Source organism: Drosophila montana, unplaced genomic scaffold, assembly GCF_035044405.1.
Source record: "Drosophila montana isolate Dmon_TW-CO22-7 unplaced genomic scaffold, ASM3504440v1 contig_3200_1, whole genome shotgun sequence".
In the NCBI taxonomy this organism is placed as follows: domain Eukaryota; kingdom Metazoa; phylum Arthropoda; class Insecta; order Diptera; family Drosophilidae; genus Drosophila; species Drosophila montana.
Window position 1 is genome coordinate 6,152,412 of NW_026998080.1, and position 17,371 is coordinate 6,169,782.

General features: G+C 41.6%; 4 protein-coding genes across 8 annotated transcripts; 2 read left to right on the plus strand and 2 right to left on the minus strand.

The window, feature by feature from the left end:
- Positions 1-509: 509 nt before the first annotated feature.
- On the plus strand, positions 510-2,312 carry LOC135431832 (serine protease snake). 2 transcript variants are annotated; one of them, XR_010436843.1, is made up of 5 exons: positions 510-623; positions 681-991; positions 1,048-1,896; positions 1,973-2,139; positions 2,199-2,312. XR_010436843.1 is itself a non-coding variant. In XM_064687163.1 (4 exons), exons 1-3 carry the CDS (start codon positions 613-615, stop codon positions 1,875-1,877), a joined length of 1,152 nt encoding a protein of 383 aa, XP_064543233.1. In that variant the 5' UTR covers positions 510-612; the 3' UTR covers positions 1,878-1,896; positions 1,973-2,312. The 2 variants fall into 2 exon arrangements, 1 of the variants encoding a protein (XP_064543233.1); XM_064687163.1 differs by having other exon boundaries at positions 1,973-2,312.
- Positions 2,313-2,647: 335 nt separating this feature from the next.
- Positions 2,648-12,688, minus strand: Lst (Limostatin). Of its 4 annotated transcripts, XM_064686922.1 has the most exons (3): positions 9,615-9,630; positions 6,186-6,310; positions 2,648-3,547 (listed from the first exon to the last, which is right to left on the minus strand). In XM_064686922.1, exons 2-3 carry the CDS (start codon positions 6,204-6,206, stop codon positions 3,062-3,064), a joined length of 507 nt encoding a protein of 168 aa, XP_064542992.1. In that variant the 5' UTR covers positions 6,207-6,310; positions 9,615-9,630; the 3' UTR covers positions 2,648-3,061. The 4 variants fall into 4 exon arrangements, with proteins under 4 accessions (XP_064542992.1, XP_064542994.1, XP_064542993.1 ...); XM_064686924.1 differs by lacking the exons at positions 6,186-6,310; positions 9,615-9,630 and adding an exon at positions 12,586-12,688; XM_064686923.1 differs by lacking the exons at positions 6,186-6,310; positions 9,615-9,630 and adding an exon at positions 8,954-9,553.
- Cdk4 (Cyclin-dependent kinase 4) lies at positions 10,480-15,447 on the plus strand. Its single transcript, XM_064686920.1, has 6 exons — positions 10,480-10,640; positions 12,504-12,669; positions 14,074-14,209; positions 14,265-14,593; positions 14,658-14,793; positions 14,886-15,447. The coding sequence occupies exons 1-6, from the start codon at positions 10,538-10,540 to the stop codon at positions 14,967-14,969; spliced, it is 954 nt and encodes a 317-aa protein (XP_064542990.1). The 5' UTR covers positions 10,480-10,537; the 3' UTR covers positions 14,970-15,447.
- Dolk (Dolichol kinase) lies at positions 15,448-17,348 on the minus strand. The gene is made up of 4 exons (XM_064686919.1): positions 17,283-17,348; positions 16,551-17,226; positions 16,003-16,486; positions 15,448-15,945 (listed from the first exon to the last, which is right to left on the minus strand). The coding sequence occupies exons 1-4, from the start codon at positions 17,303-17,305 to the stop codon at positions 15,728-15,730; spliced, it is 1,401 nt and encodes a 466-aa protein (XP_064542989.1). The 5' UTR covers positions 17,306-17,348; the 3' UTR covers positions 15,448-15,727.
- Between the last annotated feature and the right edge of the window lie 23 nt (positions 17,349-17,371).

The window sequence follows — 17,371 nt, forward strand, 5'->3', positions numbered from 1 at the left end:
CATCGCATTTTGAGCATTTCCGATAACGATAAAAATACCACCGCACAAAAATTTGTACAGGGATGAGGCCCATATGCTGTTTCCGATAACTTGTGCATGGTGTGCAGCTTAAAATATTCGATAGGATGATGTCATTTTCCTTTTTTTTTGCGCCAAAATTGGAATGCTCGATGCAGAGTGTATATTAGTAGATTAGTTTCGAAAATAACTATCGACCAGTAGGGGAAATGTTTGCATCGACTATTGTGTTGTTATGCCATCGATATCGATATTCTAGTTAGAGGCTGTTAAATTTAATTAAGTTCGAAAAACAAGAGTTACATATATAAACGGAATTGAGTGATTTTTAGTGCAAAGAAAATAATGTTGAAAAGTGTATAGGATAGTATAATGGTTTTTGCAATCGATGCAATTGAAATTAACTTCTTTTAGCATATGCCAAAATTTGATATGTAGGTTATCAGGTAATAATTGCATTTAAAATATGTTTTCAATTTAATCAACAATCGTTAAAGTTCAGTATAATCTGACCTTGACACATCAGACATACAATTCAAGTGCGTATTTCAGATCGCTTCGAGATAAGACAAAAAAAAGCGAAACTGAGAGTGAATGGAACGCAAGTATGTTAGCGGACTTTTCAGCTTTATTTGTGTGTTTACCATCTGTTCTTCAATCAGGTTTGGCAGGAACGCGTCAGATACTCGCCGGCCGCTGGACGCAATGAACACGATCTGTACAATTTTGGCAATTATTTTATTGTCAGCCTCGTCGGGCCGAGTGCTCGGCGAATACTGCGACAATGGCACCGGCGAGTGCAGAGAGTTGACCTCAACCGAGTGCCCGGTGATCTTCTATAATCAACATCTGATCGGACCCAATGATGTCAAATACTGCGATGAGTTCAACGACATTGTTTGTTGTCCTCTCCCGCTGAATGCCCAACAAAGACAGCAAACGATTGCGGATACGCGACGATTATTCGAAAAGGGTAAGAAATTTGCCAAGATTCAAGTTGTATTAATAAGAAATGTGGCCATTCCACAGAGTGCCGTCGCTATAATGACATCAGATCCTCGTGCCGTTCCACGCCCCTCATTGTGGGCGGCACCAAGGCGAAAGGCCGTGAGTTTCCCTTCATGGCGCTGCTCGGCACACGGCAGCCTGGTGGTTCCACCATTAGCTGGGACTGTGGCGGCACACTGATCCATCCCAAGTTCGTGCTGACCGCTGCCCATTGCCTGGAGACCACAGAGACGAAGGCGCAACGTCTGGATCCCAATTTTAGGTCGCCCAAATATGTTGTACGCTTGGGTGAATTGGATTACAATAGCACCACGGACGATGCGCAGCCGCAGGACTTCCAGTTGGTTAACTATGTGGTGCATCCGGCGTACGCAGAGGATGACGACGGTGCCCGTGTCAATGACATTGCTCTGCTCGAGCTGGACAGGAATGCCACCCTGAATGATCATGTGGCACCCGCTTGCCTGCCGCCCGCCAGCGGCGATGAGCACTTCGATCTGAATGCAGCTGGCTGGGGCCACACCGAGAACTCTGGCCGAAAGTCATCGCATCTACTGACTGTGGGTCTGCAGCGCTACAGCGATAAGGTGTGCATCGAGCGACTCGAGAGCCGCATAATATCCCGTACTCAGTTCTGTGCCGGCTCCGGGTCACCCAACAGCAATGCGGACACTTGCAATGGCGACTCCGGTGGTCCCATTTTCGTGCAGCATCCTGCCTACCATTGCCTCAAGCAGGTGATTGGCGTCACCTCGTATGGAGTCATCTGTGGCAATTACAAATTTCCCAGTGTCTATACCAAGGTGCATCTCTACACGGACTGGATCGAGAACATCGTCTGGGGCGAATGATAACAATTTAATTAATCATGTAATTATGATAGTTTTATATCAATTTAATTATGTAATTGTTAGCAGTTTCTTTAATGGATAATTTTTTCTTTCAGCTGCAGCTACTGGACTCCATGGATGTTGACACTTTTTAGATAAGATAAATTTAGAAAAGCCTTTGTTCAGCAAATATTTAAGTTAACATCATCTGCAAGATGATAAAATATTCAATTGTAATTGTGTCTTGATAAGCGTAAAGCCTAGGCATCTCTGATCCTTTAAGGTATATATGTTCTTAATCAGTATGAAAAGTAGAGTTGATAAAGTCATGTTCTTGTTAAGGTATAATTGTTCTTAATCTGTATGTAAAGTCAAGTTCATATAGCCATATACTTCTGTCTGTCTGGCTTAATGCATAATAGTATGTAAGCTTGAAATATATCATATGTCATACTCGTATATCATATACCATATCTAAAGACTGGCCAAGATATCTCGAAGATACAGAGTTTGTATGGTTAACTTGACTGTTAGACAAAAAATCTAATTATATTTGAGGAACATCTTTACAGCATCCTAGAGTTGCAGCATATATTTTCTATAGGATTGGTCTATTGTTTGTTGGATGTTTTAAGAATGTGAAATCAAAGAACTGAAACCTTTCCATAGAAAATAAACAATTAAAGTTAAATCAATCACGTTCGCAATTAAAAAGAGGAATTTAAACTCAGAAAAGGCACAAACAAATGCAAATTCTCGATTAGAATGCAGTTTAAGTAAAAGTCAGTTGATCGTATTTAACGTTTGTTAGCTTTAATAGTAACAAATTTGTAAAAATCAGTTAACAATTATAACATACATGCATATTAATTTAGGGATACGATTACTTAACATAGTTAGGAGGGATGTGCGTATGCATGGGTGTGTGTGTGTGTGTGTGTGGGTGATTATGTGTGTATGGGTGTGTATAATTATAATATATATATAGATTATAATAGATAGTTAGATAGTCGAGTGTCGTGTTCGTGTCTGCAGTGCGTTGTGCTGGGGCTAACTTATGGCTAAAACACAATAATAAAAAAAGCTAAGTGCTAGAGAGGACCCTGTAGAAGACCAGTGACAGCCATAGCCATTGCTCATTGTGGCATGATTATTGCGCATGGTTGTTGATTAGATTTAAGATCGCATTGGACGTAGACGCCAGACTACACCCGCTTGTAGTACTCGTTGTAGTTGCGACGGCTAACTTCGTCGCTGCGTCGCCTGGCGGCAATCTCCTTCTTGCGGATCTCGCGCTGCTGATAGACGAACAGCGGACGGAACACGATCGCACGACGCTTGCGATCCCGGCGACGGCTCTTGGGCTCATCGGCGGGCGTCAGCGGCAGCTCCTGGGCCTTCAGCTCCGGCTCCGGCTGCGGCTCCAGCTCCGGCTGTGACTGTAGATCGCGTTGCGGCCGATTGCGAAACAAGTCCGTCTTGGCCGAGTCGTGGGCATAGAGCGTGCTCAGGAAATCAAAGTACGGCTTGTTGCGCAGACTGTCCGGCTGGGCCAGCGGCGAATTGTAGCTGAACTGGTTGGGCGTCTCGATGTCCAGCAGCGTGTGCGGACCGTCCTGCAGCTGCTGTGGATTTTGTGGCATGGCTGTCGCCAGGCAAGCCAAGCCCAGGGTCACAGCCAGGGTGTACAACTGCGGAAATAGCAAAAGAAATAAAAATAAAATTAATATAAAAAAATCAATTAGAAAACAAAGCAAATGTGGAAGGTGTGAATAGCGCTTGGAGGCCGCCCAGAGAGCACCCGACGCGGTTCTGCAAACTGTTAGAACCAGTCCGAAGCAAAAAGTCGAAGCTTATGCTTTGAATTAGCATACAATAATTAATTGAAATTAAATAACAAATATCAATGATATAATCGCTAGCAAATTTAATTTATAGTCGCACGTAAATTATTCATGATCACGTCCAGAGCGCAACTCTCGAACATTATCGAATGCCTTTGCTTTTTCCCACTGGGCAAGGCATGGCCTGGGATAATTACATATGATAATATAACGTACCTAACCCTTATTTGGACACAAATTATATTTGTATATGCTGCGCCCTTGGCGGCTCTGCCCAAGCCGGATGCACGTTCCGAGCGAAAGGCCTTTGAGGAGAACACTTTAATTTATGTATCACATTTTGATTTTGTGTTAATAAAATTAGTCTTATTCTTAGAGGACAAATTAAAGACTAAACAAAAATCAAAACCGGATGATATCTATCGAAAATCGAAACCAGCTTTCGGTGTAGGTGAACGCGCCAGCCGACGTTCAATGACAGCTCAGCTTGCGGTTAATCCAGCCAACATTTCACATATATACATCTATATATATCTACATGCTAAAGTCTAATCAAACAAAAAATAGCCCAAAATTAGCTCCTTTGCAATAGACGAGAGTTATATAAAACTGTCGCGACGCTGATTCACGCTTCTGTTTCCAGTTAATGGCCGAATAGCCGAAGATCGAAATGTATCTGCATAAATTGCTTCATTGATAACCGCAAAGTTCGAGCTGCGGACATGGACAAATGCCTTGCGGCTAATTATGTAAATTTACAGCGCGAACCACTTCAATTAATTGATTTTTGGTGAAATATGATAACTGTCGCAGAAGGAGAAAACTGAAATAAACTAAAAGATACCGAGAAATAAATAAAGTATCTGTAGCTGTGCATCTCGCTATCTTTGTATCTTTGTATCTCGGTGTTTTTGTATCTGTAACCGGTTGCGCGCTTTAGTGGCTCAGGGCTAACCCATAAGATGTATAACACTTGTTTTATGGTCTGTGAGTACCCTGTGCACATACCAAATTGGGTATGATAAGCTACTAGGTAGATATCTATATAAATATAAGGCCTAGTATCCATATGATCAATGTCTTCATCTACTGGGTATACTGGGATAGGCATCTATATATGATTTCTAGTAGGATATTAGGAAGGCAGATATCTATATGTGATTCCTAGTATCTACAACTTTATTTATGGTGTGAATACCTTGTGCACATGGGTATAATAAGGCAGGTAGATATCTATATATGATTTCTAGAATCTATATATTATCTATGTACTGATCTATTTATGCCTGAACAGCTTCCCTTTTATCTTATCATATAAGAAGTATTCGTGAATTTATATGCATAAATATATTTTATATGAAAAGGAATATATTGTAAAAGTCGAACATTAACTAATTAAGTATAGGGTATTCACGAATGATCTGTGTGTCCGCCTATTTCTCTGCTTGAGTTTGTTTATAAGAATAGTACATCCATTTTTCTATATGATATGCTGGAGCTTTGGCTTACGGCTCGATACTATAGGCTAAGGTGTAAATACGGGTTTTTTTCTGGGAAATTGATTGAATCAGGGTCAGGTTCATAGTAAAACAAGAAAGGAAAGAAGGAAAACTTCTTCTTCGAGCCTGATTTGCCGCCTCTATCTTATATAATTAAGTACAGGGCATTCCCTAGTCTAGCAGTCCCAAGCAGCATTTCTCTTCAAGCTTGCAGCAGGATTTTTCAGCTAATTAAATCGAATTGCTGGCTCAGCAGATACAAAGGCAGATACATGAATGTAGATACATTTGTAGATACATATGTATATGGACACATGTATATACATATATGTATATCTTAAAAGATACATTCACAAATGTAGATACATATATGTAGATAGATATATGCACAAATGTAGATACATATATGAAGAAAGATATATCCACAAATGTAGATACATATATGAAGAAAGATATATCCCCAAGTGTAAATACATATATGAAGAAAGATATATGCACAAATGTAGATACATATATATAGAAAGATATATCCACAAATGTAGATACATATATATAGAAAGATATATCCACAAATGTAGATACATATATGAAGAAAGATATATCCACAAATGTAGATAATTTAGATGCTAACAAAAAAAAGAAATAAATAGTTTTATGAGCTACGTTCAGACTTCCTTATGAACCGAATAACGAGACGAATCTTTTACAATGTGCGAAAGCATGCTCAGAATTAGAATAATTTAAAATTTAATACTGTTTTTGACCTTGTTGGAAACACGAAAAATAACCAAAAAAAAACAATATAAAAAATGAATTAAAATAAAATCAGAGCATGCTGCAAATTTTGATATTTATATAGAAACATAAAAATTGCTAACTTTATTTTCAATTGTTGTTTTCGAAATGTTAATAAACGAAACACGTTTTGCCAAAAAAACAATTCTGTCGCTAAATAATATTGTATTTAAACTAATTGTGATACTCACTTGTTGTTTTAATGGGCACATGTTGTGTGTGTGTCTCTCTTTTGATTTGTTATAAATTAATATTTAAATGCTAAAAGCTGCCTTAATCCTGCGACACAATCGCTTGTTGTTGCTTCACACGCGTTCTTTATTGTATTTGTGTGTTGATTTGTTTAAAATATTTTGTTAATTTTATTATTTGATTTTCTGGCACAAACTCTTAAGTGTTAATAATGATTATCACAATTGCTGGACGCGAAAATATAATTGTTGGTTTTGCATGGACTGCGTGGCTGTTGTCGCTGCTGAGCGTGCGCACTAACTGTTCAGAATATTTGTCACAAATTCACTTTTATATCTGGCCAAAAGCATACGGCCCCCCCCCCTTGCCCCTCCCCAACCCCCCTATCCAAGCTGACGCAGCAGCAGCAGCAGCAGACCCGCGCGCACCGCCCCATGACGCAGACGAACGGGTTTCTGCTGCTGCTCTGCTCCGGCTGATGTTGTTGTTGTTGTTGGAGCACTGGTTGCTGGTGTTAAGTGTTGCCGATGTCACGAACTGGCCAAGGAGCTGGCGGGGCACCCACCGAAGGGGCTAGCAGTGGGTGCTCAGCCCGGGGCTGCCAACCAGTGGAGGCGTCTCTCTTGGCTCGAGAGCATCTGCTGCTTGGGACACTTTCTCGCAATGGACAACTCTTGTGCTGTGTCAACTTTAGATTGTTTTGCTGGCATTCAATCGAAAATGTTTGCTTTGCGCATTACGTTCAATTAAATCTTTCCATGACGCAGACACTAAACAAAGCACATTAAATCTGGACAGGATTAAGGCGTGGCGTCTAAAACAATACGGAAGCCGGCAGCTGGCAGCTAGTTAACGCTAATCGGCTTCCGAATCGGAAAGCCCATTTAAATAACTAGGCGCATTCTTATGTAGACGAGCTCATTAGGCAAATTGATCCGCTCGGAAAACTGTCAAACCGAGATCTCTCAAGCTTAACGCTTAGCCCAGCCGAAGGTCAAGCAACTTATTTGGGACACAGTTGACAGAAGTCAGCGAGGCAAGATCTAGGCCAAGTTGAATGCTCCCTTTTTGAGCATTTCGGGCTGCATATTCTACTGGCTTTTCCAGTTCGATTTGCGCATATTCCACACTCACGTGATGCGGCAAAAATTCAAATCAAAACAAACCGAATCGAGTCGAAAACTTGTTGTCAATCCGATTGACAGTTGTCTGGGCCGATTCAAACAAATTTGACAGCAGCAGCAGCAGCACATAATTGTCAACACGGCGCTGTCGCAAATGCCAGCGCATCTTTTACATTTATTTTTTTAAATCGTATTTGTTAAATAAATTTAATTTAATTGATTTTTAATTAATTTCCAACCGAGAGCCGGTTTTCAGACAAACAGAGCTAAACAAACAAATGTCAAAGAGTAAGAGCAAAAGATAGCCAAATCGAAAAGAAAACAACGCCACGATACCCTGTAATTAAGCTGCCTTTCTTACAGGCTAGTATTTTCCGTCTGACAATTCGTCAACTGCTCGTTTGAGCGGATGATTTAAATAAAGTTCTTGAGAACCGCAATTAGCACCATTTGATGAGCCATTGCATTATTTTTTTTGAATCAGCATCAAATTTGCCCCAACTAATTGATAGAAATATGGGCTGGGACCTGCGCAGCTTCCGTCAAGAGCAGCCGAGGTGCTAAACAGACTTTTATGTGCATGTGAATGTGGAACTCGGAACTGGGACTGTGGTTGGGACTGTGGTTGGGGCTGTGGTTGGGGCTGTGGTTGGGGCTGTGGTTGGGGCTGTGACTGGCACCGCCGGATGGGGGCTAAGCTAATTTTCACTGGGCCTGCCCGGGTTGGTGGGCTGCGTGTGATTCATATCAATCGTAAATGATTCATAACAAAATATATAACACGTAAAGGGTTTGAACTCTTCACGGTTCGATAATTGAGATATGGAAAGAGCCATTGATTAATTGTTTTACCAGCTAAACGCAGCTCAAATAGATGTCAGTAATCCTTAGCAAATCGGTCTAGCTATGTCGTATTTATTTACTTTATCAATTGTCACATTGTTGGTTGTTTGTTTTTTTCGCCGTGTACGTCACTGCAAAGCGTTTAATTATCACTTGGCGGATCGTCACAATGTCTTAATGATGGAAATTTAAGGCTGGTGTGCCGATTTTTCCTTAATTAAAAACATTCTGCTAATAAAAAAACACATATCAAGTCAGTCGTTGCCCAAATACAATTTAGCACAACATTAACATCGCATTGTGGAAACGTTTATATTTTGAATTTCGCGGACATGCATCAATTAGGTGGCAACGCTGCACACACGTGAAGTTGGCAGCAAGCCTGTTTGCCTTAGCTTGAAGTTAGCTGCACGCAGCTTCCAACTGGTTTGATGTTCGCTGCAGTGTGATGTCAAACCAGTTTGAAGTGCGCTGCCCGCAAACTTTTTAAACAGGGGAAATATTTTGTTTACCTTTTTAGTTATGAAATTACATTGGCAAATCGCAGTTGAAATTATTGTATTGTATGGAAAAAATCTTTTTGTTAGCCAAATAGATTACCAACTCGATATTGAAAACTTTTTAATTATATACTTTTATAACCAAAATATCTATGTACCAAAATAAATATGTTAAATATCTGCACAACATTTTATTTATACGGGGGAAAAGTAGCAAAAGTACCCAAAAATGTCTATTGAATAAATAAAGTACCAGTTTTTTTGAATTTGTACATACGCTAACCGTTAACGAAAACTCACCTCTGGCCTCTGTTAATGTTAACATTCTAAGAGAGCGATAACACGGGACAGACAATTTGAAGATCTCTTGACGCAAGATGAATATCGTAAATGCGGTGTGAGTGCTATTTGAGTGCTGTTATTTCGCTTGCTTGCTTATTCACTTTGTTACAAAAATTGTTAGTGGCCAAATCTTTATTTTTATTTAAAAAATACAGTGTTTAATACAGGTGCAGGTGCCGGTATGTCTCACTAGTTGATTAATCGTGATCGTCGTGTTTTTACTGGGGTTTTTTACTGCGGTTAAAGTGGTAGCATTTTTTTCGTCGGAATTAAATAATTTCACCGATCGCGTCTGTGTTTGCCTGTGTGCGTAAGTGTACATACACACATACTTACAAACAAACAACAAGTACATACATACTACATTTCGATGTACAATTATAGCTAAGCATGTTCCGTGCGTTTTTGTTGTTGCTGTTATTCGGTCTTGACAAACACAAAACACATTTTAATATTTAACTAATATTTATAATTCGCACACACGTAATCGCAACGCCAAATTGTGAGAGTATATCAGCTATTTTTCATTTCGTACCGCCGGCACAGGAGCAGCACGCACACGCGCACAAACACGCACACGCACTCACACATGCACATACTTATACATAGTTGCATTTACTTGTGCTTTTTAGTTTTTAACTGTTATAATTTGTTGGTTCTCCTTTGACACTCGCTTCTCTGTCGCGTTTTATGACAAAGGGTATGTGCACGTCGTTCGCGTTGTGATGAAATAACCGAAATTTAGCAGCTATAAATTGTTGTACTTTTTTATATGTATTTATTTTGTTGCTCTTTCGTGTAGCTGCTCTCTTGTTACTGTTGTTGTTATTGTTATTATTATTATTATGTGTTGTTACTGTTGCTTTCGGCTGCGATTAGAATTAATTGACAAATGGCAAAAAAAAAAAAAAGAAACAACAAAATATGTTGCCTTTGTGCTTGCTCTTCGCATGCAGTAAACGCAAAAGCAAAAGCAAAATCAGAAGCAAGCCCAAAGCAATGGCAATAACAGTTGAAATGGTTAACTGGCCAGAGAATACATGAATTTATTAAAAAATACACGTTCAAACAGAACTAATAGCAAACGAAAAAACTCAACCGGGTTCGTTGACCGGCTGCAACAACAACAACAGCAACAACTCACATAAATAACAGCAACAACAACTACAGCAGCAGCAGCAGCAGCAGAGAATAGTGTCAAGCGAGATTAGCTTCAGAAATAGAAACAGCCGTAAGCATAGGCATAGGCATAGCCATAACATAGGCTAACCGAAATTAACACCTGTTGCACGCGTCGATTTCGTTATGTTATCAACATGTTAACCCGGCGTTGACGTTGACCATGTGCGTTATTCACCTTTTGCTGCGTTTTGGTCACTATTTCAAAGTGTTATATTTTGACCTTGACAATTGGGCGCAGCCATTAACCCATTGTTGCCCTGTTTTTGCAAATGTGATTTAAGTTTAATATTTGTTCTAGCTCTTGCAGTTCCAAAGCAAAAATTTTAAAATTGCATTTAAATTTATAAATAATTAAGTATAATGGCATCTGCACCGCAAAGCAAACGGCAAAAACTATCCGAACCGCAATGTGTGGAGGATATTGTACCGTTAAACTATAAGGAACTGGATATTATCGGCACAGGTATGTGTAAATGTTTGAATGAATTTGGATAATGCATATAGAAATCGAATCGAATGTGTATAACAGTAAACAGTTTCGACATGTAGGGTATTATCCTTCAGCTATTGCCTAACCAATTGCGCTTGTTCAAACTTTAACAACCGCATCGAATGCACTGACATGGGGAAATACTGGGTTTTCAATGTAGTTTCAATTGCAGAACCAACTCCCCAGCCTTGTGAATAGGGTTTTAAAAATTTCATTGCATACTTTCAGGAAAGTTTTCGAAAACCACGTGCATTTTTGTTTGAAAAATGACGAAAATCTAATTAATAAAATCCACAGGTACAATCATCGATTAGGCAGTCAATAAATATCTCAAGCTTTTGCTCGTGTATCTTTTTTTTGCCGTAAAATACTTCGACATATATCAATTACGTCACAGAGCTGAGCTTGTGTGGAGAGTTAAGAGTTGCGCATGGTGAATGCTAATGATGGTTATTGTGACTGGTTTTTTTTTTCGTTTTTGGCATGTTTTAGCATAGGCGTGTATGTAGAAGGGATGCGCTGAGGGCGGGCAACAATGGGTTAAGCCTGCGCTAATTTCACGGGACCTCCGGTCACGCACCGTGCCGTGCGTGGCAGATCAAGTTACATTTTGAAGATAGTAACTAACTGTCCCAAGCCTCCCCTTCTCCAGTTCCATGGAAAAAAAAAACAAAAAAACAAGTTCAACTTTTTTCTAAAAAAGACATTGAAAAAAATGTATCAGCTTTGGTTGCTTTTGTTGGTTTTTTGCCATTTTGCTGTTTCGCATTCATTCAATTATTGCCTCTTGCTTTTGCGTTTTCGGATATCTTTTCGCTGTTTGTTTGTTGTTGTTGCTAATTTGTTGTTGTTATTGTTATTATTGTTATTGTTGTCTTTGATTTTGTGCAAAATTTTGTGACAATTGAAAGAGCAGACGCAAAAACGAGTCGCCGAAATAGTCGATCGAGTGCGAATTTCTTCCTCTGTTCATTGTTTTGTTTTTGTTTCTCTGTTTTCTGCTTCTTCTTGTTTTCGGCTCTTTTGTTGTATATGTATATGTACATATATATGTATATTGTAGCAAACCTGGCCTTGTACTTGACTTTTGTAGCTTTTCGAGCAGTCACACAAAATTTGATTGCGCTCCGTCCGAATCGTCGAATCGGGCAGACATGCGGAAAATGTTAAATGAAAGTGAATGTCACCCGAAATAGAACTCCCACGCCCTGTGCCATCTGTCCGAATGCCGTGTATAACTTGTCTGTCCGACTGTCTGGCCCGCCCGGTGATAAATTTCCGGTGACAGAATTTTGTCTTTCTAATTTGAATCGATGTCATGTCACACTCTTTCGTTTTACTCGTTTCTCTCTCTCTCTCTATCGCTCTCTCTCTCTCTGTCTCTCCCACGCAGCCAAAAATCAGCCGGTTGCTTATCAACACAGCTGACTGCATGATTTTTTTTTCGTTTTTTTTTTTGACATTTCGCTTTTGGTTTTGGGCTCTAGCTATCATTTGCTATGTACATATTTGTGTGCGAAATTTCTATTTCGTACGATGGCAAAAAAAAAGAATATATGTATGTACATTTGTACAATTGTATATATGTACATATAAATTCACTTGTTCTTATCTGCATGCTCTCCTTGTCTTTCTATTGGGTATTTTGTTGATTAACATTTTATTCGAGTTTGCAATTTACTTTTTACCTTACTTTTCTTTTCTTTTGATAGGCATAACTGTAGCCTCTATATGTATGCGTGCGTGTGTGTGTATGTGTGACCTAATTCTGTATAACACAATTGCAATCGTAGGCTTTCGCCAACCTTTACATTTACATTAACATTGTCTTTACAGGCGCCTATGGCACAGTTTATCGGGCACGCGACAATATCACCGGGCACTTCGTGGCCATTAAGAAGGTACGCATTGCACTCACCGAGAATGGAGTGAGTGCGTCCACGCTGCGAGAGATTTCGCTCCTTAAGCAGCTGAATACATATGATCACGCGAATATTGTCAAGTGAGTACCAGCACATGCATACATACATACAAGTACATACATACAAATGTTATCTTGGTGGCGCCCCACTATTTGCCAACTAATTTAAAAAAAAAGTCGTTACGTTACGCGGCGAACACAGATTACAGACAATGGCATTGACTGTGTGTGGGTGTGGGTGTGCGTGTGTATTTTCGCACACTCAAGTGGAGCTGTGCGGTTATTAGCAGCTCTCTGGTGTTTATCTTTCGCTTTCCACGCTTCTTTATTGTCTGCTTCTCTTCGACTGACCCAGAGCAGACGTTAAAACAAGCGTAACTGTAACGGTCGCTGCATAGCACGCCTACAAAATTGCATTCCACACACACACACACTCACACGTACACAGACACACGCATTGACAGTGGCATGTGCATATAAAATTATTATACCAAACGTCAAACAAAGCGGCGCCGGCTTGCCCTGCGGCTGCTGATAACGACGTCGCAAATTTCGTTTGCAACAACAGCCAGCTAATCTATTGCCTTGGGGAAATTGAAGTAGGACAGCAATTTGCCAGCTAACTGTTGCAATGGCCAGTAAATGCAAAATTGCCCATAAATAGAACAACTTTGTTTATAAGTCAAATTAACTTATACCAACATGTTGTTGCGATTTTGCAAAAATACTTTGAAACGCACCTAAATTCATATACAGCAGCGACCACTGCGGCGGTATTAAGTACTACATACACAAACCACTCAAACTCTCTCAGTACTAAAAGTCGCTCGGCACTCAACGCTCAATTGGTTATTTCGCTCGGCTCTCAGCTACGATATTACGATCAAGAGCAAATTGAATAGCGTAAATGGCTCATAGCGTTAAAGAGCGGACGCAACGGAATGTTAGCTTTGCCGCTGTTCAAATCGCTTAGCATTTTACCGTATTTTTCGGCTAGAGCTCAAAATGCTTACTTTGGCACTTAAAATAAAAAAAAACCCCTGCGAATGAATTTTAAAAATTAGTAAAGCTGTTGCGAAAAATTATTAAAATGAAAGCTTTATAAAATCCCTTTTAAAATGAGTTTTTAAAATATTCTTAAATTTGAAGTAAATTCATAGGAATTCCGCAATTCACTTAACAGTGCTGCAAAACTGTTGACTAACAGAATGTTAGCAAACGACTCTCCCCATTCAAACTGGGGCAATTATGTTATTCATTCTGGCGCTCCCCACTGTATATGCTCTTGATCGAAAGTGTTGTAGAAATTTCCATAATTCGTATGAGTGGAGTGTTTTTTGTAGTACACCAAATGCCCGCAGCACGGCTAATGTCGCTGCAAGATCTAGCCATTTTATGCCAGCACAACGCACACATGCACACCGGATCAGTTCATTAACTGCACACACACGTAAACTAGCCTGTTATAATTTCCCCTCTCCACAGACTGCTCGACGTATGCCAGTTCTTGGAACGTGATGGGAAATTGTTGATTCTGCTTGTCTTCGAGCACTTGGAGCAGGATTTATCCGACTTGATAGAAGCCCTGCCACCCTCCGGCATGTCGCCCACAAATATACAGGTAAAGTGACTAAGCGGAGTATTTGGTGTAATTTAAATATATTTATCAATTGCAGCGCCTATCGCGTGAGCTACTGACCGGAGTGGACTTTTTGCACGCCCATCGCATTATTCACCGCGATTTGAAGCCCCAAAATCTGCTCGTCTCGTCGCAGGGCCATTTGAAGATAGCCGATTTCGGTCTGGCCAAGACCTACGGCAGGGACATGAAACTCACCTCGGTTGTGGTCACCCTGTGGTATCGGGCGCCCGAAGTGCTGCTCGCCCAGGGCTACAACAGCTCCGTGGACATCTGGAGCGCGGCCTGCATCATATTCGAGATGTTCAATCGCAAGCCCCTCTTTCCGGGCAACTCCGAAAAGAATCAACTGGATCGCATATTCGAGTGGGTTTCCCCATTAACAGAGCCTCATTCCTTACCTGTATCGATTTTACCTGTCCTGTTGCAGACTAACCGGACGTCCCACGGAGCAGCAATGGCCCAAGAGCGTGTCCGTCTCGCGGGAACACTTTCCGCCACGCAGTCGCAAGCGACCCTCCGATTTCTGTCCGGATCTCGGCAAATTCGCCGACAATTTGCTGGACGTAAGCGAACTGCCCTTTCCCTTTCCCTTCCCCGACCCCTTCCCCTTCCCCTTGCTCTGCTTGTTAACGATTCCCATTTATTTCTCCCTTAGCAAATGCTCTCGTATGAGCTGCACGAGCGTCCCACTGCGCTGGCCTGCTTGGAGCATGAATATTTCCAGGAGGAGCCGTTGTAGAATCCACTTTGTAATGGGGCTGAGTAACCCGTCAATATCAAGCGAAGCATTTAATTCTTTTTGCTAACATGTTCCTTTAATTAATATGTATGTATTTTTTTTTGTATATTGTTTATCAAGCATAAATGTAATTGTTAATCAACTGCCGTTAAACGAAACTCGAGGATTCCGATCCTGTCTAAAATGTGATACACAAAGTTCAGGACTAGACTCATGCTCAGGCATATATATTATATACGATATACGATATACCCTATACAAATGCTATATGTCAGATGCAACTAATTATATTCAAAATTGCGCTGTTCGTAATACCTGTACAACACACTATATACACATGTATATATATTTAGGCATAACTATAATACATTATTTTTATACACATTTATATATACACATATCTATTTTTTAGTCTTAATATACATATATGCTGTAAGCGCATGAAAATATTGCATTTAATAAAGAAATCAAATTCAAATTCAAATAAGGCGCGCATTTTATAACAGTCTTATACATTTGTCAAGTTGCTTAACATTGCTACTCTTATAAAAGCTGTTACGAAGCAGCACTGTTACTCACGTTATGCTATTTAACAGTGATCGTAAGTGAGAGTTTTATAAGAGCTGCCCTCTTAAAGTATCAGCTGTTAAGTAACAGCGGACACAAGTGTTGTATAACGTTAAAAATATATATTATTTAAAAATATTGTTCACATCTTTGGCTTAAATGGAATGTTCATAAATATATCACTTTTATGCTTAGGCTAGGCCCACGATTATGTAAAAGACCAGCGGCAGCACCAGATTGTCCACCTGATCGGTAAACGCCTCCACCAAAGCTGTGTTGAGCGCGGCAAACAGCGTGGCGAACCATTTGGCCTGGCTCATGTCGAGGACTCCGCTCAGCTGCAGCAGCCAAACGGAAAGCAGCACGGACAGCACAAAGGCCACGGTGCCCTCAAGGGAACGACTGGAATCTGCAATTAAATCGGATTATAATCAACATAGACTTGTGACTTGTGTGTATTACGCACTGGCCCACTTGTTGCGTCCGTACTTGGAGCCCAGCACGCTGGCGGCCGTGTCGCCCACGCCCACACTCAATATGCCGGATAGGAGCAACAGCAGCGGACTGTCCTGGGCGGACGTCTGGCAGGGGCAGGGCGTCAGCCAAATGGGCAGCGCGCAGCCAATTAGCAGGCAGAAGGGCGTCAGCGCCAATTGGCCCGCATCCTTGACATCCTTGAAGGAGTCGAAGGCCTGCGCCAGCGTGGCCGCAAACGGCGGCATCTGCAGCAGACGCAGCAGCTCCAGCACCACGAATATGGCCAGAGCAATGCCCGTGGCGATGTACAGCAGGGCGCACTGATAGACCAGGCCGGGCACAAAGACCAGCACGATGAGCAAGTGGAATATCTTGCGCATCCGCGTGCTCGCCTGCGTGGAGTTGCCCAGCTGCCAGCTGACGGTGGCACAGGTGAGGCCCACCAGCAGCAGATAGAACGCTATGATGTACAGCTGGAGGGGAATACACAGCTCTTAATTAGCTGAAATCTCATATATCGCATATGGTTCTACTCACTCTGATGTGCTCCTTGAACATGAACTGGAGCAGGGCAATCAGTGGCAAGGGCTTGGTCACGGGCGCGCAGGTGACGGCCGCGAGCAGCAGCAGCATCAGCACGTAGAAGGGCAGCGGCTGGCGAAGGAATCGCACCAGAGCAAGCATTACGCAGACGAAGAGTAGACAGATTAAAGCACTCTGCATTATGGCATTCAATTGGCCAAAATCGGTTGCGGGCTGCGGCTCCGACGTGAGCAGCGCCCACAGCCGGCAAATGGCGTTGAGCAGGAAGAGCACGAGTCCCTGCACCAGAATCGCAGCTTCGCCAAAGGTGAATGTTTGCGGCAGGCCGCGCAGCACGCTCATATAGACATGCTGGTACAGGCGTATGACGAGCAGGCCAGCAATCAGGGCAAAGGGCCAGGTCATGTCCAAAAGCAGCGTCATCCAGAGGCTGGTAGCGATGCCGGGCAGCAGGCTGCTCGCACGCTCAATAAGTAGTCCAGTCTTTAAGTAGGAAGTCAAGAGAAAGCAATGCGTCCTCAGGCACATACCAATTGCGACCGCAATCAGCAGCCGATGCACTGCATCCGTGGGGGCACAGGCCGGCGTCGCTGTCTGTGTGTGCAGATAGCTTGTGATCAGGGCCGTGGGCAATAGCAGGCATAGCCAGCCGCCCGTCGAGGCATAGGGCCTAATCGCAATTAAGCTGTATTAGTCATAAATAAAACATAAAAGAACTTTGTTTACCTGGGCAAAAGTCGCTCATCCATTCTTTTGATATGTAAATGTGTTATGCAGCACTTGAAAGTGGTGAGTAATTCGTTACGTGAGCGGCA